The sequence below is a fragment of the Haemaphysalis longicornis genome, unplaced genomic scaffold (genome assembly GCF_048455015.1).
Source record: "Haemaphysalis longicornis isolate Haplotype H1 unplaced genomic scaffold, Haemaphysalis longicornis Haplotype H1 scaffold_9, whole genome shotgun sequence".
Taxonomy (NCBI): domain Eukaryota; kingdom Metazoa; phylum Arthropoda; class Arachnida; order Ixodida; family Ixodidae; genus Haemaphysalis; species Haemaphysalis longicornis.
The window spans coordinates 23,379,013-23,404,783 of record NW_027526460.1 but is presented as its reverse complement, the minus strand read 5'-3'; the positions used below and the strand labels follow the sequence as shown (position 1 = coordinate 23,404,783).

Sequence of the window (25,771 nt, the reverse complement as noted above, 5' to 3'; positions counted from 1 at the left end):
CCAGTTTTCTGTTAGAATCGCTACAGCTGCACCGTTATTTCGATCTTACTTAACCACTCATAAAATAAAAAAAAAACCGTCGTTGGTCGTGTTATTGACGACGTTGTTCGGATGACCTCTTATTTCGAAGGTTTCGTTGAAGCATGTCACATGTTCAACAGTGGACTGACGCACGACGTCATTTCTCGCGTGGTCAGAGGACGAAAGTGTTGCGCGCTTTGCGAAACACTTCAGGCTTCTCTGTTCGGGTTGCGATAACGAATCGTGGACAATGGAGGAGACCATGCACTGTTAGCGCCTGGCTGAGCATAATGGAAAACAGTTGACCCCGGCAACCAGCTTTGTCGCCAGCGGAAGCGGTCGACCTCGCGATCGCATTAGAATCCTTGACCTATCGCATTTTCTTGCACAATAAAAATTCAAAGCCTTTATTCGTACCCAGTACTGTGTAAAGAGTGACAATGAACTATAATATCATTGCATCCTGATTATACATGGCTGAAATGTTTATGGTAAATCGAGGTACGATTGTTATGGAGGCGAAAAGCGAAAACGTTCGTGGGTTCGAGATTTCGGCGCACGTTAAAGGTCCCCAGGTGATCAAAATTAATCCGGAGCCCTCCACTACGGCGCGCTTCATTGCCTGGGTAGCGTCGGAGCGATAAACCTCCACAATCAATCAAATTCAGCTACGAATAAAGATACACGCAAAAAACGAGAAACGAGAGCAGTTAGTTGGAAGAATAATCCTCGACGTTCCTTGATGAACAATATCTTGAGTTGGGTATCGGTGTGCCCGACTATTTTTACTTTGGTATTGCTTTTGTTATAACTTGTCAGTGGCCTTCGAACTGATCTGCGGTCGTGGAACTGGGAGACTGGTATCAGTTGACACATATACCGCTAGAATATGGCTAAAACGGCCTTCTTGAATGTAACCTGTATCAGTATTTTTATTGTTGGTGAATGCAGTAATCAATAGCCCTGACCAGCTCCTTTCAGACGCAGATGGATACCTAGCTTCTACCAATTTCCTGATAACACAAAGGCTCCCCGAACGAAGTCCTGAAGTACAGAGACCGTTTACCTTAATGTAAGCCGTAACGTTGGCGATCTTCTCCACGACGAAGCCGACGTTTGTCTCGGCATCCATCTTGACCTTTTTTATCATGTTGTAGTAATCCGACAGGCTTCTGTAGAATGTGGGGTTGCTTGCACGCTTCACGTCGCCTTAAAAGCGGGGGAAAAAATGACTAAAAATACATAAGTTGCGCAGTAAATGCAATCACTTTGTATTCTATTCCTTGTGATTAAGGCATTTTAGTTCCCGTCATAATGAGTCACATTTAGTTTTGCTTTAGCTGTACATATGGAAAAGCCTCGTCATTCATTTTCAGAAAATAACCATTTGGAAGCGCGAGTTTAAGTTACCAAGTAACAAAACATGTGTTTGAACGCGTTTTTTGGCTTCCTCCATTAGTCCGCCTCTAGACACGAAGTCAAATTGGGCTTCAATAAAGTTTATTCCAGTCAAGTCAAGCGCAATGTAAAAACATGGGAGCTTTTGTACGCGAAGATCATCAGCAAATATCGTGCTCACATAGGGCGCTTGCCGTAGTGCAAAATAAACTCAGTCGCATTTTTCGTAATATATACACTTTTAAAGGGGCTCTGCAACACTTCCGTCAAACGCTTTCACTCTTTTTTTTCGCGCCTGGAAGCACTGCGAAAGTGAAGTTATCGCCCCCCACAGAGCAGCACTGTGTGCTTTGCTCGTCGCAGCAGATACGCCTTCCGCTTCTGATTTGCCTTTGTGGGTTTATTTTTAATGTGGCTATCGAATGCGTTCATTGCTGCAACTGAAGGAAAGCCGGTTAGTAGCCGCTGCACCGCGGCAATGACGTAATTCCAGCGGTCGAAGGACGCCAAGACTGGGAAAGAAAGAAAAACCTTTTGAGGAAATTTTCAGGTTATCTGATGGGCATAGAGCAGTAAGTTTTTTGGCTGAGGTACTTTGCGACCCCCTAATCTAAGTACTGGGTGTGTTGGTTGACTACGTTCTGCAAGCATTTAAGATTTCGAACAAAGTTGAAAGAAGTGTTGCAGAGCCCCTTTAAGGCCTTGTGGCTCAGCAGTGTGGATCAATAGATCATTGCAGCCATTGCGAATTGTGGCCAACGAGAGCTGTGTCTTAAAGACGTCACAGGGAAGACCATAAGGGCGCGATCAAATTTACAGCCAGGGATGAAAATTCTGCGGTTATTCGCTGGGCAGCGTCCGGAAAGATAACCTGGCATCCTGGCAGTGGTCGAACTCAGAAACAAAACGCGGGACTCGGTATACCCGCGCCTAGCAAACACGCTGAAAAAGGCTTGAGGGGCGCGGATGCCATGACAGTGTTAAAGGCATACCTACAGTGCAGGGCCACTGCAAGAGTGCGAGTAGCTCGAAAAAAATTCAAATGTGCACACATTTTGCTTACGAAGCGTAGTCATTTAGGCCTCGTGGGGTTCCTTCGACCACGCCCCTAATATTTTATACGGACGACGATATTGTCTTCTGTTTTTGAGTTTTATAAAAAAATGAAGGAGCATCACACTAACGCGTAAGACTTGAATGTAGCGAAGCTGTATTGATACGCAACCTTCGCGGCAATCACGAAGATTTAAGTCCACAATTGCAGCCTGGCAACGACCTTTGCAGCCTGGCGCAACGACCTTTACTCCATCATTGGTGCTATACGTGTGAGCTTCTTTCATTTTTTTTTTTTTTGGAAGTGATGATCATTGGACATCACCTTGGAGGGGCGTACGCTGTATATGACGTGTCTTTCTCGTTCCGAGGAAACGCGCCACGATTACGGCGAACGCGGGAGTCTTTCTCGTTGCGAGCAAGTGTTGCCACGAATAGGGCGAACGCGGGATTTTTTTTTCTCGCCAATCTTGGCCAATCTCCCTAAGTTGGCCAGCTGGCTTGACAAACGTGCGCCGGGGACGCTGGGCTTTCGCCGTGACGCACGCACACACGAGCGTTTGGCATTTTCTTGGTTTATTTAACTGCCTGGGTGTCGCCGCAATCATGGACAATCTCCCTGCGTGGGTGTGCTTGGCTTGACAAACGTGCGCCGGGGACGCTGGGCTTTCGCCGTGACGCACGCACAGACGAGCGTTTGACATTTTCTTGGTTTATTTAACTGCCGGGGTGTCGCCGCAATCATGGCCAATCTCCCTGCGTGGGTGTGCTTGGCTTGACAAACGTGTGCAGGGGACGCTGTGTGGTCATCGCGAGGCACGCACACACGAGCGCTAGGCATTTTCTTAATTTTGTTAACTGCCGGGCGGTCGCTGCGAGGCCCGCGGTCACGTGCGCGTGCTTGGCAATTTCTTGGCATTTTTCACTGCGGACACGAAAAATTACAATGTGCTAAACAGCTTCGCTGTTAAAAAAAGGATGCTCGGGAATTCGACGCCAAATCTGGCGCTTCCCAGCCTTAGTGAGCCAACGTATAGGGGCGCAGTTCGAGAAACTCAACCTGCAGGACAGCCTGAAGGTTGTCTCCGAAGTTCACTAAGGTTTGCAAGTGTTTATTCTTGTGCGGCTGAGGCTTTTCCGCCGCACCTCTCTGTTCAATACAAGGGGATGCATGGTGCGTGGTAAACTGAGCTCACCAGACGCCTTGAAGCAGGACTCCCTGAGGAAGAGGAGGCCGGAGTCCTTGAGCCAGCGAATCTCCCTCTCGAGAAGCCGCAGGCACTCCTCGTCGCTCAGGTACATGTACAACCAGTTGCTGAACACCACGTCGTAGCTGCGCACGCATCCATTTCTTGTAAGTACAGTCGAACATCGTTATAACAAACACTGATATAGCGAATTATCGGCCACAGCGAAATAAAAACAAATTTAGGTGGGTCACGCTTTCTTTCAGTGACTTTTATTTTTTTATAATGAAACCGAAACCGCGAGAAGCGCGCCCGATATCGCCTGCAACGAAGAAATATTTGGGAAAGGCTGACAAGCTACTTGGAAAAACTCCCGACGTCCAAAACTGTGGAAATAGAAAAGGTCCTTTAGTGCGTGGACACTGTGGAAAACTTCATCCTGCTCAGAGCTGTGAAAAGCCACCCGGCGTACATCGCATCCTGCTTCAAATAAATAATAACGCAGGCCTGTTTTGTGTAACAGACATTGTTCTGTTGCAATTTCAGGTTCTCATGTTCTGGTTTATTTAGTTTTAAGTGCCACGTACAAGGAGACAGGTAACGATTACCTCGTTTATAATGGGTTCGTAGGCTAGCATAGACTGTTTTTGTATGTGAAATTTTTTCTCTAGCCAGACTGCCAATCAATTTTTGCCCCCTACGGCCACAACGAATATCGGATATAACGAACTAATTGACTGCCCCGACACTACTTCGCTATAACGCGGTTTGACTGTATATACATTATGTTTTTTTTTTTTTACATAGAACCCTCCAGGTATCAGTTTGCAACGCAGATGCTATATATACGAGTATATACGCTCTCACGGGAGATACGTTGCAGCACGGAACATGGTCACCCCATCACAAATCCCCCTTCAGTTCTAACCGCTGTCGCCATTAGTGACGAAAATAGATCTATATAAACAACCAAAAACGATAAACTGGTTCGGGCTAACCATGGCTTTAGAAGGCTAAATTGTAAATACGAACGCAAAACATCGCTTCGTTCAATCACCCCGGTTGAAAAATTGCAGTATAATGTACATGATTTTTTTTTCCATAAAAGTGGCAGTGGCACGTTGCAGGCTCAACGAACCACAATACCGTCGCCTATAGAAACAAGCGAGCTTCGAGGGCTCACTTTTTATGTGGCGTTGTGTATAAGCCCAGTAAAGGTACCTACCTCTTTGCTGGTAGGTCGAGCTGCATGACGTCAGCCTGTATGAAGGTGATATTTTTCAGATGACCATTCCGCTCGCGGTTCGATTCCAAATATGCGTCCATGAAGTCTACGGCAGTCACGTGCCGCGCCTGGGTGGCCAGCTTTCCCGTGAAACGACTGCGCAGTAGCATATGTAACAGAAACATCACGCAATTGTCGTAGCTTCGACCGACACACACGTCGTCTAAAAGGCCAAGACCACCCATACGCCAGCCCCTATACCTCGGATCGGCGCACAGCTTTGGTTTTTTAAATATTGCTGAGGGCTGGAAATGTAGTAATTTATTTCTGTACCGCCAAAGGGATTTCAAACATCATACCGAGCTTTAAATCTTCGAAAGAACAACACAATGAGCTTTTGCCCTGTATGACTTTCGCAACGGCTGGTTCGAAAAAGGGAACCGTTAGGGAAGCGTGCTCCCCTAATTTGAAAGGACGATGTGGTATGCACAGATACAAACGGATGTGTTCGGGCGTTTAGGCCTCCCGAGCAGCATACACCACGAATCTGCTAAATTCACCTTTTTTTAATGCGGTAGCTTAGCGTGTTTGCGTGCTTCCACGGAGTCCGTGGGAATAATGCAGCGTCGTCTAGCGCAGCGCTACTAGCAATCACAGCCTTTCCAGATAGAGAACTTTAACGCGGCCTCTCGTGGTGCTCGTTACGGGGTTTCCCAAGATACGCTTCGCATTCAAAAACTGCAACACACAGATAGTCCTTAGCGGGTACATTCAGCGACTTTGTTTTCTGTCTATCTACACGTTCGGGGTGGGGCGAGCGGGTGTTGCTGTAAGCATCATGATTAAAAAAATTGCAAGAAATCCAAGGTGGAATTGTCGGCTATTGCGTAAGCATGTTTTCCAGACGTTCATCTGTGACGCAAAGGTTTCACCTCGCGTTCACTGCATTATGTCCGAAAGGTTACTGTGGCATAAAACCACACCTTCTTGCGCTGCTGAGCACGAGGTCGCGGGTTCGATTCCCGGCCGCGGCGGCCGCTTTTCTGATGGAGGCGAAAAGCAAAAACGCCCGTGTGTACGAGATTTCGGCGCACGATAAAGATCCCCAGGTGGTCAAAATTAATCCGGAGCCCTCCACTACGGCGCGCCTCATCGCCTGCGTTGCGTCGGCGCGTTAAACCCCACAATCAATCAAAACCACACCTTCTTCTGACGGATAAAACTTGTCTGATTTCGGCGGCTGTCGTTAAGCTTCACTGCAATACATTGTTATGTGGGAAAGCCAACCTTATAAATATAAACTATGCTGTACAGCGGGTTCCTTTTACGTCGGCTCCATCCCTATACGAAAATGCATTGCAGAGTAGGCACCTTTGCAGGGCAACATAAGTATTCTTGCGTCGAAATACGAATTTAGTAAGGCTGAAGTCTGGGCTAGTTGGTTCCACATGGCTCAAGCTACAGCGCAGTAAAAAACACACTCAAGGACAAGAAAGGGACATGCGCAGCGCTGCGTGTCCCCTTCTTGTCCTTGTGTATGTTTTTTACTGCGCTGTAGCTTGAGTCAAAATATGCAAACCCTGGGACATATTATTACGTGCAGTATAAGCCACGTATGCGTATGAAGCGCATAATCCCACACGTTAGAGACGGAGAGACTTCGGGAAGGGAAGCAGCCTGATAATGCTTACGCAATAAACCTTTAGGCGCGCAACGGTTTGATCTATCGCTGTGTAGATGAGTGGTGACTGCCAAGGTGAGCTGAGTAATTGTCAGCGCGAGCGAATAAAAATCATGGCCCATTCAACTGCGCGAAGATGGACGACCACCAGCGTAATGTAACTTCACATACGCACCCTATGCCGGCGCCCAGTTCGAGCACGTCCTTTCCCGAGATGTCTGGCAGGTGGGAGAGGATTTCTGCGCTCTCCTCCACGTTCAGCAGCTGGGCACGGGCATCCAGCATCATACTTTCCAGGCTCGGGTCGAAGTGATTCCAGTAGTGGCGCATCGTGTGCCGAATGCCGTCCTCGCCGCCATCTGAAAAAAAAAATGCGTCGCGTAGGGGGTGGGTGTATTGCGTTAACGTTAGTGTTTGGGGGGTGGTGGTGGGGTGGTAGTGAATGTGTTAACTATACTGCTTATTACTATTAATTATTATTATTTCTTTCATATATTCATTATTACTTTCGTGATTTTGCGACTCGAGTCCCCCCTCATGGAGAGATGGGCCCAATTTTTCTTGTTTTTTGTGACGCAAGAAGTGAAGGCAAGGAGTAGGTTGTTGTAAGTCGTTATTTATTTATTTGTTGCTGTATTGGACGCTGAGAACGACGGCTGCGTGGTCGCTAAAGTGTACTGTTAAGGGGTCTTTAAGCAGTGGTCGTGCGTTGCAGCAACTGGTGAAGACGAGATCGATGCAACGGCTGCCGTGTATCAGCAGCTTCTTGACGTAGTTTGAATGAGTCAAGGATATAAGGCGCGTTCGTACCCTTTGATTCTGTGTTGCTTTTGGGGCGCAGTGGGAAGAGCACCATGTACCTCGCGTTGCGCCCACAGGGTCGTGGGATCGAAACCAGGCGCCGATAACTATTATTTTTTTTATATACACACTAAACTTTTTTACACCCTTTTGGGCCGAAAAGGGTGTAAAAATCTTGTCCCATGGCTAACACCCTTAAAAGGGGTTTTGGCAAAAAAAGGGCGTATGGATGAAAAAAGGGTGATGAGCTCAACACCTTTAAAAAGGGTGTTGAGGATGCTCAACACCCTAAAAAAAGGGTGTGGAGTCTCACACCCTTTTTTTGAGGTGATGACATGCGCAGGGGCAATGTCAAACGGCGGAGCGCGCAGCATTCAACACAAACAGCCAATACGTACAAGTTGCAGTTGGAACACGGGATGCAAGCGGTACAGGGAGTGCATACTTACTTAGCAATACATGTGCTGTTCTTGCTTTTATACCCAGCAGAGGAAAGCCCCCAGATGGAGTCGGTGGGCTTGTCGCAAAAAACTGATATTTTAGCGCTAATTTTGGAAGTATGGATTTTACTACGAGAATATACAAATCAACACGTGGATTTGCAAAAACTTTTTAATTACGCGGTAGTTTTTCTGATCCGTAACTTAAAGGATTTTATTAAATATCATACAAATCTTCCCTGCCACCTCAACACCCTTCAAAAAGGGTGTTCATTATTTCAACACCCTTTTTCCCAGAAGGGTGTAAAGGTACAAATTAGGGTGTTCGAAACTAAGAAACAGGGCGTAAAGAAAAAAAGGGTGTGAGAAAAGACCGCCAACGAAGAAAAAAGGTGGAGAGACCTCCAATTTTGGAGGCATTTGTACCTGTTTACACGGGTGGACTGAACATTCTCTACAAGCGGGCGGGGGGGGGTTGTGCCTGACAATGTTTACAGCAATATGAATTGGCATAATTTATTACCAGTGAAGCTCTTTAAGCTTCAGGAGGTAGTTTCGGCAACATTAGCAAAAACATACAAAGAAAAAACTGGGGCGCCTGTAAAGGGTGCACCACCGCAGATAGGGTATTATGACAGTGAAGTCGGCTTTCGAGCTTGTTAGAGTGTGAGCACAAGGGGCGTATGCGTATCCGCACCTCTTACTGTACCATTTCAAAGGTACTAGTCTTTGTTGGATTCTAAAAGGTAAAAAATTCGGGCAGCTTGCAATAGTGGTGCAAGACTGGAGAAACAGCAACGCTGGGGGCCGACCTACCTTGTTTCCCTCTTGGATCTCCTGGAAATGGGGAGGGGGGGGGGAGGCGGGCACACTGGAACAGCCTTGTAAAATCTGGTTAAATTTGGCCTCATCCCTGAGCGGTCATCCTGGCTTAGCAAGAACATTGTAAACCTTAGCAAACATAACAAAACCTAGCAACACCGGAATAAACTAGGTCGACCCCCAGCTCCGCTGTTCATTTTTTTGCAACTGAACACCTATTTCACACCGTTTCAACAACCTACAGAAAGCCAAGCGTGTTGCAGTTCGTAAACATCCTTTTCGCCACACGACTACAGTCTTCTTAATTTTGAAGGTTCAAATTGGTGTTTCACGTGCCAAAGCTAAACTTGGGGCATGAGGTGCACCCAATAAGGAAACGAGCGATCATTGCATAAGAGCAATTATTTTTTTTTGTTGCGTTTGGAAATTTCTTGCGAGTAGAGGAGTATATGAGGGGATGTCTTCTTCTTTACAGTGCTATTATGCATCCGAACATGGCCTTATTCAATGAACAGCTGAACACCTTTTCCACACCCTTTCAACACCCTAAGAAAAACCAAGGGTGTTGAAGTTGATCAACACCCTTATTTTCAAACAAAAAGGGCGTAGAGCTAGAAAAAGGGTGTTGAGACTCAAGAAAAAGGGTGTAAAGGCCTCCCAACACCCTTTTTCCACCTATGCTACGCCCTTTTTGGCTAAAAGGGTGTAAAAAAGTTTAGTGTGTATAGTGTAGGGGGAGGGGTGCGGACCTGTTGTTGAGAGCGAGGAGGGTAGCGTGATGCGGGAGAGGAGGAGTGGGGGAAAGGGCGCACCTGCGCGCTGAGCTGTTGCGGACGGACGGCGGACGCTACATGTGAGTTAAAGAAATGCTCTGCATTTAAAAAAAGCAGACAGTGTTCCAGGACTTTTACACTTACCAAAATCTGGATTCCCAATTGGCAACCCCAGACACCCTTCTGCACGACCGCAGGCCGCAACGCATTCACTAGGTCCACCGTTAGTCGGCTACAATCATCCAGCTGTGCTGGCGTAGGGACGTAATAAGGTATGTATGTACAAATCTTTATTAGGCAAGGTGTGGCTTGTGGCCTAAGAAGGTAATTAGGAAAAGAAAGCTGTGGCGGCGTAGGGGATTCGTGTTTGCCTCACATTCCGGGGGCCCCGAGTTTGCTTCCTATCCAGTCTTAAGTTTACCCAAATCTCTTCTGAACTGAATTACTCTACTATTATTCTCTTCGCGCCGCCGGACATCCGCTGTCTTTCTGTTCCACCGAATTTCTGACCGACCAATTCAACTTAAGTTTTCCCGCTAAGATCCACACAGAAGATCTAGGAGGGCGCGAACCTCAAGAAGAAATTCGGGCCATATCGCCGCTAGCGTGAAACCTGGGGAAGGGCGAAGCATGCAGCGTATGAGTGAATTCTTGGCGCCTTGGTGTTTTTGCCCACAGAGATGAAACCGTTGAGGGGGGGGGGGAGTTGGGGTGTACAGCTTTGCTGTAAATGTTTTGTGTCTTTGTAGCACGAAACGTTCTAGGGCGAGGCGTTGGAAAACGACTGTCCCGGTGTGTTTTTTATCACGTGTTTTTGTCCACGGAGATAAAACGCTCTAGCATGAGGCATTGGATAACAAGTGTCGCGGTATTTTAGAACTGTGACTACATGATACGAGATACAACGATGACGACAGGAGACGCCGACATCCCGATCGAGACCCTAAGAGGCTGCGCCCCTAAAAAACTGGTGAGCTATTACGGTAAACTAAATGTAAGAAACTTATTGAGAAAGGCATAAATATGGAAGTGTCAAGAATCGGGGGATCAAATCGAATTGGCGGAGCTGTCGAAATTGATTAATACAAGCAAGGTGAGTGAAGTTCCTAGCTAAACATGGAAAAGATTGAAGGAACGTTAAAAAGCGGAGGAAGCTTAAGGGCAACAAAGAATAAGCTGCTATTGGCAAAGATAGAATGTTCGAGCACCTTCAAAGACGACAAAGGGAATATTACGCGCATACCGGATGAGATAATGGAAGTAGCGGGGCGGTTCTATCATGTTGAGTTGTACGCAAGCAACGTTGCGTAAAATTACAGCGCTGAAAGGAGTAACTTGGTTCGCGAGGTTATTTTTTTAAACATAATTAACATCGTCGTGCTCATAAGCCGAGCGAATACTTGCAAAAAATGCGCGAGGACCTGTATTTGGAAAACTCAGTTGCGGAGTTTAGATAAATGTGAAGAAATAAAGGGTGATGTTAAGCAATTACGTAGAAAGCATCCCCTCCAGCCTAGATTATGAAATAGAAAACGAGGTGGACGAAGATAACAATATTGGTCAAGTTGTCAGTGCTAATACAGACCACGGGAAGGAAATCAGGCGTAGAATTAGTGAGCTGAAGTGCATTCGGCCGGCGCTTCCAAGCAACGAGCAGTAAGTTCTATAATTAAAGAAAGGAATACAACTGATGCGTACTCTCGGTGATGACATATTGGGGCAGAAACATGAGGACCTACTAATCATCGAGCGTAAGCGTAGTATTGTCTTTGCGTCTAATTGCCGTATAATTTTTGTTGTAAAAACAGGAGTAACGACAGCAGACGGTAATTCTGTAACGCGTACCACTTCGCTTTAAACTAATAATGGCAAGTAAATGAAACTCGGCGTAACAATAGAGTCGTCTTAGCGGGCAATCGTCATATAACTGTTTCGGGGGAAAGTTTCGATAAAACAAGAGTTGCAGCTGTTTTCTGACGAGCATTCGCGATAAAGTTGGTTCTGCCGCAAGGCGTTCGTGCACACGCACAAGAAAAATGCACGGAACCGCAGCCATACAAAGCTTCGCTTTAAAGTACTCAATATACAGCACGAACACTTCATCGTCTCGATCCGGGGATCGCGTCAGGGGGACCAACGTCGCTCAATGAAGGCGAGGAGGGGAGGAATGTTTACCTTGGGAATTGTTCATGGCAATGTCCGTCGAGTGTCTGCTGATTCGCTCGTGGTGATAAGAGAGATGTCAAGCGGGAGGAGGCGATCGGTGAAGTCCCCAGCACCCACGGGTGTGCGTCTGCCTTGCCTTCTTATATATATCTGCAAACGGAAAAATGCGGGCGGCAGCGCGCACCGCTGATAGCTGTCCTGAGTGGGATAGGTAAGAGTTGTCGATAAGCTTGTCGCTTCTCCTTCAGCGGAACATTGTTATACCGCAAGCGCACCCCTGACCTCAACGTTTGTGGGAGATCTGCGCACGCCCTCACGATGCGCAACAACCATTTCGACAGAGCTGGCCGACCTGACCTCCTCTACGTATATGCTCTTTCGATTGGGGCATTCCTTCACAAATGGTGGCGATGTCCGTACGTGCAACAAACTTGCGGCAATAGAACGCTCAATAGACACGTTGCGCTGATGTTTGCCTCGCAAGCAGCAGCGCCGTTTTCTATATCCCGGTGGTTCAGGGGGTCATTTCTTGTAGGAAAGATGCCACGCATGTCACGGGCTCGGTTCGTAGCATTCATATTACGTAAGTGTCGGCGCTCTGTCCCAGACACCAACAGCCGGGATCACGAGTCACGCACGGGCGCCCGCACAAGGAAGGCATCTAAGGTAACGTCATGATAACAAGGCCGAGAATAACGAACAGTTTAAGTGGCGCAGACGAAAATACGTTAGCTGTTGATATTGTAGCCGACCAGTCAGATCAAAGATAATACAAATGGCAGGAAGGAACCGATGCATTCACCACGGCCGTCTTTCTTTACACCGTGTCTCAGTATAAACCCCATAGATCGTCCCACGGCATGCTGCAGGCAGTGGGTGATAACGGGTCGAGGAATCACCACTCCTTTACCGATGCCCTAGCGTGCGCTACAGACAACTTTCGTAGGACAAGTACTGCGCTCACAGCGGCCTCTGTCCGGTGCAACGTGCCTATACATGGCACCAGTGGTGAAGCTATCGCACTTGTCGTGTATTCGTGTATCTATGGGTCCTGTCAACGGTGGAAGATTTTCCTTTCACTTTCAGTCTGACGATCACTGACAAGCTGTGGGCAGTAAATCATATGTGGTGGTCTATACAAGGACACACGAGAGAGAAGAGCTCTAGGACACCTTAGCACTGATGTAGTGTATTTAAAATTATAAGAATCGAATTGCGAAACGGATGTGTCGGTACTGAGTGTGATGCCACGTTTCACCGCTTCTGTAAACATGTATAGAAGGTTCAGAGTCTATGCGACGCACGGATAAAATTTGTAGGACAAGTGTCGCGTGGAAAACAGCGCGCTCGTTCTTTGCGCGGTAATTACGTGGTGCATACAGTGGCACGTGTCCGCTGGCGCGCATTTGTCTTCTCATTATCATCATCGTCCTTTTCCTTTTGCGGCGTTTTCTTCCTCTCTGTGTTAATATGACTGAGAGAGGCTTGGCTAGTTGTCCTTGTTAGCCGTACACAGGGGTGAGACAGCCCAAAGAGATTTCGGAGCAGTTTTCGGAGCAGCAAAATTTCGATTTTGGAGCAGAAGAAGCTTGATTTGGAGCAGGTAGGGACATTTAATACATCGTCTTGTGAGCTTAAAAAATCACAATTTCAGCAATTTGAAGGGTCAAGTACACATTCCAATCAGTTTTGAACACACGTACACTGAAACAGCCTTACGCGAAAGAATTTTTAAAGAGTATCACAAAGTTCTAACTGCACTACCTTTTTCCTAACTGGTGAGATTGTGTTGTGGCTGTACGCAACACTGACAACAAAACTGCCGTTAACATTATCAAATTTAAGGGCTCTGCAATTGTGGCGTGTTTTTTTACCGTTTCAATGCTAAAATTATTTTTCTAATCCCAGGCTGCGTTGTACGAACGAGTGTAGTCACGGCAACAGTTGAGCAACTTCGAGCTAACGGCCGCATGCCTACCCGTTGCAGTCCGTGGGGCGCACGTCCACCCGGTGATCATTGGAGTAGCGTTACTGTTTAGTTCTGGGCATTAAATTTCACTTCGCATACATCAAGTGTTATTAGTCGCGTGCTATGGCAATCATGCAGTCCTGCAGCTATTGGGCGCTGCCTGGACAGGTCGCGGCGCCGCAGCGCCGCCCGCAACTTTCGTGCAGACCATTCCCTCCCGGGCCGAGGCTCGCGATCGCGCTTCGAAGCATAGCAACACCTCAGAATTTTATAACACCACAACGAGCCAAAAAAGTTCAATTCACGAACCCGATTATAGACGCACGCACCGCGTTTCGCACTCAAGGACAAACCACGCCGAAGTCGTACGCCCAACATTTCAAAACTTTTTTTACGAGCCGCGCAACTTCTCGTAATCTCGCACAATCTCAAACCATATCCCCGCGTTAACGTCACTGTTCAGAGCCACAACTGATAGAATGAATAGACTGGAACCAAGCTGATAGCGTAAAATAAACCAGGGAAAATATCGGCAATGTGCAGTGAGCGCGTGAAGCAGGCAGTAGCAGGCAGATCAGGCGGCGGCCATGTTTGTAGCCACAGCGATGCCTAATCGGGAAGGCCGTTTCAGCGAACCCGGACAGAAAGCCAATCGTGTTTTAGAAGCTATCGTTTGCTTCATTTCTTCAGTCTTTCTGTTTTTGCCATTTCTGTGTTTGCAATTGACCGCCAATAAAAGCGGTCACTGGGATGCGGGAGGCTTTCGTCCCCACCGGAACTGACATGAGCATCAAAATCCGTGCCTTTCAGGCTCTTTTGGAGCAGTTTGGCGCAATTTTCGCAATTTTCATGCTTTTGGAGCAGCTTGGCGCAGGAAAATGGAATTTTATCAAAAAGGCGCAATATGCGCAGCTGTCTCACCCCTGCGTACATGCACGCTATTAGTGGGAACGTGCTTTGCTACTTTGCTGGGAAAGTCCACAGGGATATAACAGCCTTATCCCCCCCCCCCCATCTGCCCAGAGGAGACGATACCCACTCCTGGAGGGTCTTGACGTTAATCGGAACATGAGTTCTTCTCTCTCTCCACCACGAGCCCCCAGCACTCTTTTCTAAAAGATTTAGCTCCACGCATGATGAAAACATTTTAATAATAAACTTTAAATTATTTGTTGTGCTCAGTCGGCATACGCAATATACATAACATCACATTGTATGGAAACGCTGCCTTAGGAGTGCTTAAATTTCTGTTGCTGGAGGAAATTAGCAAACAGCCAGACGATTGGTAGCGTATTTACTGTAGGGATGTGCGAACAGTTTCTGAAAAAAGCTCACCTTCGGCAGTGCTCACACGCAGGCAATCATAGCATGCGCTGCCACATTAGTTAAGCAGACATTGGAAGCCATTTTTCACGAATGCGCTTCCTGATTTTCGAAGGAAGATGATGTCAATAAACTAAGGGTAAACTACGGGTAAATAAGGGTAAACTACACGCGGTTGAGACGAATGGAAGAAACAAATACGACGCTTAGACTGCACTTCTAAGTGTCGTATGTATTTCTTCCATTCGATTTAACCTTTAGCGCAGTTTACCCTTCTCTCAATGTGAACAAGTTAGCCCGACAAATCTTGACGCTGTCGATGTCTCTTCGTCTCCTAGCACAGTCCAATTCCGGCTCTCCACGTGATCTTCGAGAAAGCCGACGTCCAGTCGATGTTTATAAACACTCCAGAGATTCTTGGACCACAAAAATGGCATGTGTTATTTGTAGCCAATTCAAAAAAGCGCCAAGTCTCAGGAATGACGAGGGAGGGCCCTTCTTGTAATATTGAGCCGGGCACTCAGCACTGCTAATAATCCGGCCCCGGGAGCAGGTCAAGGTGGTGGTCTCCATCATCCATGTGGTTCTCCTGCGGTTTCCCTCAGGTGTCTTGAGCGGCGGGGAACGTATGCCCGCCACTTTGCAAGCGCGTCTTCCGTAAGAGCAGCCCCGGCTCTTCTCTTGTGTACCAGGACTTGGGCTACCACAAGCAGGGACCCCCCCCCCCCTCCCCCCCATAACAGCACCCCAAGAAGGAGTTCGACCCCCCCCCCCCCCCCCCCCCCCAGAAAAAAAAGAATGAGAAGATTCCACAACTACGAGCACCCACACCGCACAGGGGTGTGCACAACGCCCATCACCACCCAGGAGGATTTAACCCCCCCTCCCCCCCCCCCCCCCCGAATTGAAATTCTGGATAAACCCCTGCCCCCAAGGAAAGTCCTCTTGGCAATTGGTATTGGGCCTCAATAAATAGAACTCGGCGTTTCCTTGCGTGCCTTGCGCTTGGGACGTCTGGTGCGCACCGCCGCGGTTTACCTACGATGCTATGCCAGGGACACGAAAAAGAAAGAGAAAACATCTAGTGTGTACTACTGAATCATTTGCGTCGTTGAGAGAGCCGACGAAACCAACGAAACTGCGGCTGAAATCAAAGAATCCAAGTACAGAACAAGGAAGGTTTGATTTACGCGGTTGATCCCGCGGATTGACGTCACCGCTAATACGGCCACCAGGGGTATCGACGCAATACCAAATTTAAACTTGTACAAAAAATAACCTAAAGGTCACTATTTAGAAAATAATTTAGCGTAAAAAAAGTTCCACAACACAGATTTGAATGCAAGTTTGCTGCTGATATGGCGCTTTTAGCGCCATCTAGCAGTTGGTTTCGTTTGATATGTTGCTTTTTTTATTTTTCAGTGTGTTGTAGAGTTTAGGCCTCCCTGTTCTGTGGTTTAGGGCGCGGTGGGCCCGTTTGAACCACGGTTTCAACCACTCCCGTGTTGCTTCTGCTGTGTACACTTAGTTGTAGCCTGCGATCGGAGTCGGGAGATCAGATCGAATACTTCCAAGCATGGAAGCATGCGACAGCTATCCTGTTGCTCTGCTAAAATTGCAAAGCGCACAGGAAGACTTTGAAAGCAAGTACGACAATGCAGATGAAAGTCAGCGAGATGAGCTTATTTCAACATACATAACTGAACTCTCGAACTCCGACAATCCGTTTATCGTCGATGACTGTGGCGATGGTAAGATCCCGGTCGTGTTTTCAAAGCATCGGTACTGCTACGGTAACGGGCCAAGCACAACCTGGCTATAACATCGGGGACGACCAACGCGGGCTTGAACGTTCAGATGGTTAGCTACTTGCATCAGCAGTGTTTTCAGTGGCTTGGCAAAACCGGCAGTGTGTGCGCTACTTCGCCAATACACGTTGACGTTCTTTCCGAATCGGCGCATTACGTCGGCTGAAGGCCATCGCGCGTTTGTGAGTTCAACGCGCTAACAAATCTGCCGTGCCGGGGCAGCCGCTGCCTCATCCGAGTTGTCCAAACGCTTCAACAACACTGTTAGTCTCGTTCTCGTCAGCGTTAAGCAGCCGCACAAATATTTCTTAGATTCCTGTCCTTGTTGGGAGCACCAGGTCACTACCATCAAGGGCCTTGCCCGATCGAGTCCGTGGCGGTGCAGGCTCCCCGAATGTGTTGTCTCCCCTCACGATTTCTCCACCACCTTTGCCTACGGCCCTGCTTGAAGACGAATACAAGGGCTCAAAACACTAGTCAATGTTCTCACTTTATTTGAATCATATTTTAACTCTTTTATACAAGTGTACTAACTAATTAGAGGCGACATATGTCGTAACCATGCAGCATCCCTGTCATTTGTAACATGCCAGGCCAGGCGCAGCTATGCCAGTCTATGACCTTGTATGTGCTAAAAAAAAGCAAACTGACTACTAGATTATTCCGTCAATGTCGTATAATTCTGTATGCCAACATGTGCAAAGCGGCACGGCTGGCAAAGACATCACAAACAAAAGGAGGATTACAAGGATGCTCGGCTGTGATTCATGCAGGCCTGGAGTGGATGAACACATCGCGGCCACTGGTCGCCTCTGACCTGCGTGGCCGAGTGGTGGTGCTGGACTTCTTCACCTACTGCTGCATCAACTGCCAGCATCTGCTGCCCACAATCCGGCTGCTGGAGGAGACGTGCCCGGCTGACTCCGGGCTCCTCGTGATAGGGGTCCACTCGGCCAAGTTTGACCACGAGAAGCGACTTGCCAACGTGGCCAATGCGCTGCTGCGCCTCGGCATCACGCACCCCGTGGTGAACGACAGCCAGAGCTGGCTGTGGCAGCGGCTGAGGATCAACTGCTGGCCCACTCTGGTTGTCCTGGGCCCGTCAGGACAGCTCCTCCTCTCTCTCGTGGGCGAGGGAGCTGCCGGGCTCCTGGTACCCTTTTGCCGGGCGGCACTGGCACACTTTCGCCCCGCCTCACTGACTCCTCTGCCATTGGCCCCCGGTACTTTCCCCGTGGGGCCGTTGCTCTTTCCGGCAAAAGTGTGTGCCACGGAGACGAGGTTGGTCATCTCCGACACTGGCCATCATCGTATCCTCATTGCCGACCGCGGCGGAAAAGTGCTTCTTACCGTGGGAGGACCCGAACCCGGTTACGAAGACAGCTCCCTCGACGAAGCTCGGTTCCGGGACCCACAGGGCGTCATCTGGCGGGATCCACACTTTGTTCTCGTCGCCGATACGGGGAACCACGCGATACGCGAGGTGGACCTTGAACGGAGAACAGTGCAGACCTTGGCTGGAACTGGGCAGCAGGGAACCGATACTGTGGGAGGCCACCTGGGACCAGATCAGCCGCTCAACTCCCCATGGGACATCTGCTTAGTTGATAACGTGGTATACATCGCAATGGCTGGATCGCATCAAGTGTGGGCCCTTTTTCTTGAGGACACAGTTCTGTACGGAAAACAGTAAGCGTTGTTGCTTCTTCTATCTCTTTGTAGGACCTAAAGGGCAGTCGTGGTTGAGGATACTTTGTTTTCCAGGTTGTACGACAAAGGCACGTGCGCTTGCATTGCTGGCAATGGGGAAGAAAGAAATAGGAACAACAGCTACCCCCTGCGAGCATCCTTTGCCCAGCCGTCGGGAATTTCTTTCCAGCCGCCTTGCTCTCTGCACATTGCAGACAGTGAGAGCTCGTCTATACGCACGTTGTCTTTGAAGGACGGAGCAGTCAAGAACCTTGTCGGTGGAGGCCTGAATCCTACGGTAAGAAGTGTAGTATGGATTACTTCATATTTTAACACAGCTTAATCTGTCCTGTGGTTTTCTTTTGTGCAGGACCTGTTCAGTTTCGGAGACGCAGATGGCGTTGCATTGGAAGCCAAGCTTCAGCACCCACTAGGTGTTGCGTGGAGTTCTGCGAAAGAGCGGCTTTATGTGGCTGATAGCTACAACCATAAAATTCGGGAAGTGGACGTAAAAAGTCGTCTGTGCAGGACACTTTTTGGGGGCGGTGAAGGTGGCTCCTGTCAAGAGTTGGGCCAGCTTAATGAACCTGGAGGACTGAGTGTCACTGGCGCTGTCATGTATGTCGCAGACACAAACAATCACTGTATCAAGGTCTTTGACCTGAATTCGAGCTCTGTCGAGATACTTGCAGTTACTCTTCCAGATGTTACTGATTCCGATAGGTTGAGTGAGGGCAAGAAAGTCTCTAACGTAATTCTGGCCCCGGAAGGTAAGTTGTGCATTGTGATCGAACCACCAAACGGCCTTGCTGCTGGTGCACCCAGTCGATGGAAAATCCATTTCAACAAGCAAGCATGGAAGCAGCCGACGTCATCTTCTGGCTCGCTGGAAGCCACAAAATCAGCCACCTGCTGTTTGACATTGCAACGGCATGATCCTGGAGAAAGCCTGGATGTTCAAGTGGTTCTTGAAGCTTATATTTGCACTGGTGATGTTTGTATGCCCCGCAAATACAGTTTTATTATTCCGGTCACGATGGGTGACCAAGGTGCGAGAGAACAGGAATATTGTATTTCCAAAGACATGTATGCTTAATTTGTAATGTGTGGTCACAAAAGCCTGCTGTACTCAAGTAACGGCCATGGTCTAGGTAAAGTTATTAACACAAAATAACTAATATTTAATTAGTAACAGCAAGTACTGTTCGAGGTGATAGATTAAATTTTGAACACTCCTGCTATATCAGCAAGCATGCTTAACTTGCATTATATGGCTACTGGTGCCCTGTCGAAAAGGGTTTGGTAGAACATCACCTGGTTGAGGTAAACAGGGTAATTGGTTTTGGGTATGATAGTTCTTGAAATGCAGTGGTAAAACTCTGGTGCTATCTTGAAATTAGTGAACCGGGGAGAAATTGCCTTTTGATAATTCAGATTATATTTCAGCAAACAAGGTATTTTCCACCTAGCAATATCGTTCAAGGAGACACAGAAGTGAACTCGTAAATGTTTTATGCATTGTACAGTTCAACTCACGCAGTTCTTTATTTGGCTATTTTAGAAGTGCCAAGAGCGCTTCATCATAATGTGCGGCAAAAGAGAAAACAGTAAGCACCGATCATGACCACCGGACATGCTATTGTAATGACGTCGCACTGATTTGCAATGTGGTTTTGTATTACCTCAGCTTTGCAGATTTGTATTTCCATTCGTGTCGTGGTTAACAGCAACTTGTTGGTTGCTCATGCAGAGGGTGTACAGGGTAAATGTGCTATTAATGTGTTACACTTATCCCTGCAGACGTTAGTTTGTTGTCGCCAACGACGACGGCAATCGGCAGGGAGGACTGCACAAAGGAGAGTAGGCATTTACAAACTAGATTTTTTTTTTGTTGAAAAATGTTTGATAATTATCCCAGCAAAAAAAAAAAAAAAAAAGGGGGGGGGGGGGGGGGGGGACATGGCCCACATACTATACTCTTCAATCTGGTAAGGCATTTAATGAAGCATTTACAGCTCACTTCAGCGTCACTTTATAATGCAGAAAGCTTCAATGTGGGTTAATGCACACTAAAGGAACTGGCAAGAATGTGACAACCGGCTTGGCAGACTTGCACAATCTCTGCATGTGTTTTGGACAGTAATTTCGAACTTCGGAGGGGACTTGTGGTCTGGTGCACTGACTTTTTTTTTTTTTACATAGTTAATAACGAAATGAATGGCTCAATTTTTGAATGAATGTGTTAAAAAAGGAGAGTATTTATGCCTCGTGTAGAAGAAGGGAGAGAGGTATAAATAACATTCAATGTAAGCGCTTGCTGGGCTGGTCGGGTGGGTTTACGTTCAGTATTCATTGCACATTCGCAATTGGACCACCTATGCTCAGAGCATTTTTTACCAAAGATTTCTCGAAAACAAATGAAATCAATGAAAAAAATTCCGAGCAGCCACACTTCATTGCAATTGCCCTGCTTAAAAGGAAGGCAGATGCATCCAGTATGCACTTAGCAACGGGTTCCAGTGTTGAATGGCGGTTGGCAGTGTCCACAAGGCTACACTGCTGCCAGTCAGGTGTTGTGTGGGGAAAGTGCACTTCGAGGGAACACTGGTGGGGACGCGCTTGCTCAACTTTTGTTTCTTGTTTTACAAACAAGTTGCCTTGATTAAATGTTCAAAATGAAGACTCAATAAATAATTCCACCAAACTTGCTATCTCTGGTTGTTTTACCCAAACCACACCACATTAGAATTCATGCCTGGTTACAAGCTGAATTGCAGGTCTTTTTTTGCCGATTCATTATTTCGGCACAAGGTAGGCAGTCTCATCTGCATAAAATGAGGCATCACAAGGGTTGAGAACAAAGCATTTGATAATGTATAAGAGAAAAAAGGCTTAAAAAATTGCAATTTTCACAATTCCCCTCTGTTGAAATAATACTGAAGGGATACAAAATTACATTATCATGGTCATGCAACAAAGAATGAAGTACAAACTGAACAAAAATGTGCATAGAATGTTGTGCAAATACGGTTTTCTATTTATTGCTAAATGGCATCTAGTTTCACACCTCCTTCCATGTCTAGTGGAGTGTACACTATGAAACACAGTCATTATTTTTAAAATCTAGAATAGGATAGGACAATTGATGTATACGTTACATACGTATGGCTTGCATTGAAAAAAAAAAGAAAAAGGTAGGCCTACACTTCTAGCAGCTAAATGTGTCCACAAACCAGGTCTTAGTGATAAATGACAAAAACACTGACGGGGTTTTCTGCAATAGCATGTCAGGCCAAAGCCAATTACTGTAGTTGACAGCGATTCAGTTTGGATGGCAAATTCTGCAAACCGACCGAAAATGTGGCAATGCTTGTTCAGTTCTCATTTTAGTTATGCTGATGTGAGAAAAGAGGTAGTCATTACAAGGCAAACATGTCGTTCTAGGGTTTATTTAACCGAACCTAGTTGAACAAGAATCATGTTGCTTCTATGGGACACTTTGGATAGGTCTGTTCATTTACACCTTCCAGTAGAGAAATAGATACGCTATTTTACGTTGGCTACACCACTTAAGATAGAGGACATGAGGCTTACGTGGAAGCAACAAGTTTTATTAAATCAGACACCAGTGCGAATCAAGAATAAGTTACTACAACTACAGAGGCCAAGATCAATGACGCAGGAACAAGTAAATATCAATGTAGGTAGGCATACAGGGTTTCCCCATTCAGTTTCCTTATATCATCCGGGGTTATATGCGTAACCTTTAGAGACTTGTCTTTAGACTTGTAGATCTCCATTTTCTTGCCGGTGATCCCAAAGACTACAGAAACCTGCAATAAAGACAAGACATAAGAATTACAAAAAACTGGACACAAACATGAATGGTGCAGAAGCCTGCTTATATGTTTCTCAAGGGGCCCCGAAACAAAATTTCATAGTCCGGTAAAGTGTAGTGTCAACCTCTACTGAACTAAAAAAACTACAAAAAGGCTGAGCTTCCGCAATAAACCTGCCAGAAAAACACACATTAATCTAGAACATATCAATGGGACTCTATTGCACATCGAATACGAGCACCTTTTATTGGCTTAGCCCGTACTGAAAAAAAGAAAAGAAAATGAAAGCATAGGTAACTAAATCTGAGGCAAACGGGCATTTAGTTTGCAGGGCTAGCAATGCATCAAAGCAACCTTGTATGCCTTACAGCAAGCTTTGCGAGCGGCAAAGCAAGGGTTGAGCACCATCTTGTGTTTATGGCAGGCATGCTAATTGACGTGGAAGCATTCTCAGCTTGCCACATCACTGCTGCTACAAGTGGCACAGGGAAGAACACAACGCCCTCAAAATGAGAACTGCACTTACCAGTTGCTCGAGCCTTGCCAAGTCGACCAGGTTGTGGCCAATCGGGTTCTCCAGCAACACAGTCGCCTTGGGACCATTAGTCGAGCAGGGAGTGCACAGCTCAACGTTCACGTACCTGGAAGGTCAGCAGCACAGCGCGCCTGTCCTTCAGCTCTGCACCTACCAGTCAGTCCGGCTGAGACTAGGCAAGGCTTCCATGCGCATTGGCGGAGCCAAAATGAGCGCTTGTGGTTAGTTAAAGGCCAGCCACAGTGAGAGTTAACCTTAGCCAAATTTATTCTCAGTGCGCAAAAAGGTACACCGAATCAACTGCACCTGTGCATGTTTCAGTGCAACCTTTCAGTCGGACCACACAAAACCACGCTTTCACGAAGCCAACATTTTCATTGCAGTTGGCCTTCGCTAAAGCAGTGCGCCCAGTGAGGTGGCACTACTACGCCTCGGCATGTCAGCATTTATTAAGCATCTAATACTTTTAGCTGTGGCCAACCCAACATTTTTTTAGCACGAGCGAATGCAGGCCCGCCTCTAGCACAGCTTGCAGGTTTTAGAGATCTCACCCGGGTTACCTTATTTTGAAAGTGCAAGTCACAAGCCATAACTGTTTGCCAGTAAGGAGGCCCAAGTGCGGGCCTTTCTCCACAAGCTTCACGGCCAAGGTCCCACAGACAGAATAAGGAATAAATGTGGCTGTAGTGCCTGGCACTCTAAATAAAACCAGGTTCGAGCCAAAATTTCACTGCTGCTACCCACCTGCAGTATGGCACGGAGCCTGACACTGCACGCTTGGCGCGAGCTTGATTGTCGCTCGTCTGTTCAGCAGGGGCGCTGCCCTCGGGCCTTGTGATCACAATCTTCAGTTGGCAGCCCTTGAGCTGGAAGAGAGAGAGAAAAAAAGGGGAAAAAAGGGAAAAAAGGGAGGAAAAAAAAAAAAGCATTTCCTATAACAGTGCTTATGCAGGCAGCGCAGGGCCAATGTTGAGAATGGACCGGTGCTTCGCTCGCGTATTTTTTTTTGGGGTGACATCACCGGAAGTTTTCATACTACAGCATTTAGGAGACGGAAAGATGCACTTCACTCCTAGTTAGCAACACAATACCTACAACAGGAAAAAATAAAAGGGAACCGGGTGAGAGGAATGCCAGCTTTGTTTGCCTATTTCTCAGCAAATAACGCATCGTTGCCCGTCGAACAAAAGCCGAGAGAGCTACACAACAAAATTTCATTCAGCCTTTAGTGTCCCTTTGAGCTCTTCAAACCACGTGTCACTCATGGACAAAGCATGTTCATGTATGTAGAGCAAGAGACACAGAGGAGGCCCAGGAGTCATTCGACTAGAAAAGCATTGAAGGACTCTGGCTTTACTTCTTTGGAGCTAGAGAGACCCCGGTTGTCAGCGTGCATGTCTTGCAGTGGTGCACTCACCAAGTGTGATGATTGTGACCAATATATAATAATATTATATATTCGCAAACTATGCCCTTTTTTTTACGACCAGGCCTCTACTAACCAAAGAGGGCTTCAAGCAAACAAATCATGTACTTTAGGGTTCTTTGTTTCTAAAACAATTGCAAAACATAATTTTTGTTCCGACTACATGCTAAAGAGATCAGGCTTTTGTGCGTTAACTCCATGGGTGACTGATAAAAAAAGAACTGAAACCCTTCATTCTAATGAAAACTTTGCTGAAAGGGCATTCATTGTTGTGGAGTTTTTCAGGTAATGAGCTATCTCTCAAATCACCAAAACCAAAGCAACACGTGCCACTATCTCAAATGCTTTACACATCTGGTACAACTAAAAGCAGAATTTGAATAAAGAAGATAAAAAAAGCTGGAAAACCCCCCCCCCCTCAAAAGTAGGTTAGTTTTCCCAAACATTAACAGCTGGTGTCACAAGGACCTTGCACCATTTAATATGTGAAAGAGTTTTCAGGAAAGCATCAGCCAGTGCCCCAGCTGGTACCTCGTGGTCCTCCTGGATGATGAGGGTTCCCGAGGGGCTGCCCTGCTTGAGCGGGGCCTTGAGGGTACCCTCGATGAGCGCCCGGTAAGAGGCGACCACCTTGGCCACCGGGTGGTCCGCAGGCGACACGCTGGCGTGCACCACCACTGCATCCGTGGGCACCAGGTGGGCCTGCAGCACAACAGACAGACAGTCACCCACCCAGTGACTGCATGGCCCCATTCATTAAGGGAGGGTGCCACCAAGCACACCCTGCCACCAGAGTACTGTATGGGAGGGGGTCCACATACGAGGCAAACCCACATATGGCCTCGCCGTAAGTTCTATCCACTAATGCACCCATCTAAGTGGTCGCACCCTGAGAGCTCCACAACGGGAAAAGACACTGTACGACACCAAATCGTACCTGCGTTTTGGCACGAAACATGGGTGGCCAGTGCACCACACAATTGTCGCAACTCTTACCCTTGCTTCCTCCCGCATTGGAGGGGAATTTTTTCGTGACTGGCCCCACGCAGGACGGAGTAAAACAGCAGCTCAGACAACCATCCACATAAGTTGCCCTCTTTCAGTGTGGACAGAATGCCTTCCATGAATTTTATGACCGCCTTCTCGACAGCTCGCCAGAGTTTTCACTGAAGATCTTTTGGCAACAGCAATGGCTTTTTCTCACGGGTGGCCCTATGCTTTGGTTGTAAGATGTACCAAAACTATTTATTCTGTTATATAACAACAACAAAAAACTGCCAGCTTGCTTTATGCATGGTCAAATAATGCGAGTGAATCCCAATTCCGTCCACACTTAAAAAAGAAACCCAGACAGAGCAGTACCTTTTTGCGCAGCTTCTGGACCCGGTTGATGACCTCCCTGGCCAGGCCCTCGTCCAGCATCGACTGGTCGGGGGACACGTCCAGCAGGATCAGCAGCTGCGCCACGAGGGGAAAGGGGGACGACCACTCTCATCATCACGGCTGCCGCTCTGAATCCACAACAAGCAGCGACACACAGCCAAAAACAATTTCGGAAAAATTGACACAAACCACACAGTGCACCACGAGAACTCCGACAGTTCGGAGGCCACAT

The 25,771-nt window shown here is 47.3% G+C and overlaps 3 protein-coding genes across 4 annotated transcripts in view; 1 reads left to right on the top strand and 2 right to left on the bottom strand.

The window, feature by feature from the left end:
- Positions 1 to 11,729, bottom strand: part of LOC144152747 (uncharacterized) — a 29,368-nt gene extending 17,639 nt beyond the window's left edge. Inside the window, exons 1-5 of the mRNA XM_077684173.1 lie at positions 11,577 to 11,729; positions 6,741 to 6,924; positions 4,885 to 5,040; positions 3,669 to 3,805; positions 1,088 to 1,230 (exon numbers count right to left, since the gene is read on the bottom strand). Of these exons, the coding sequence (XP_077540299.1) occupies positions 1,088 to 1,230; positions 3,669 to 3,805; positions 4,885 to 5,040; positions 6,741 to 6,924; positions 11,577 to 11,592 (636 nt within the window). The 5' untranslated portion in view covers positions 11,593 to 11,729. The remainder of the gene's footprint in view (positions 1 to 1,087; positions 1,231 to 3,668; positions 3,806 to 4,884; positions 5,041 to 6,740; positions 6,925 to 11,576) is intronic.
- A 4,582-nt stretch (positions 11,730 to 16,311) lies between these two features.
- On the top strand, positions 16,312 to 21,070 carry LOC144153873 (NHL repeat-containing protein 2-like). Of its 2 annotated transcripts, none has more exons than XM_077685611.1 (4): positions 16,312 to 16,610; positions 17,441 to 18,356; positions 18,432 to 18,654; positions 18,727 to 21,069. In XM_077685611.1, the coding sequence occupies exons 1-4, from the start codon at positions 16,436 to 16,438 to the stop codon at positions 19,450 to 19,452; spliced, it is 2,040 nt and encodes a 679-aa protein (XP_077541737.1). In that variant the 5' UTR covers positions 16,312 to 16,435; the 3' UTR covers positions 19,453 to 21,069. The 2 variants fall into 2 exon arrangements, with proteins under 2 accessions (XP_077541737.1, XP_077541738.1); XM_077685612.1 differs by having other exon boundaries at positions 16,588 to 16,719; positions 18,727 to 21,070.
- An 881-nt stretch (positions 21,071 to 21,951) lies between these two features.
- Positions 21,952 to 25,771, bottom strand: part of Ilers (Isoleucyl-tRNA synthetase) — a 29,079-nt gene continuing 25,259 nt past the window's right edge. The window contains exons 27-31 of the mRNA XM_077685777.1: positions 25,519 to 25,614; positions 24,688 to 24,858; positions 23,475 to 23,596; positions 22,722 to 22,836; positions 21,952 to 22,189 (exon numbers count right to left, since the gene is read on the bottom strand). Of these exons, the coding sequence (XP_077541903.1) occupies positions 22,052 to 22,189; positions 22,722 to 22,836; positions 23,475 to 23,596; positions 24,688 to 24,858; positions 25,519 to 25,614 (642 nt within the window). The 3' untranslated portion in view covers positions 21,952 to 22,051. The remainder of the gene's footprint in view (positions 22,190 to 22,721; positions 22,837 to 23,474; positions 23,597 to 24,687; positions 24,859 to 25,518; positions 25,615 to 25,771) is intronic.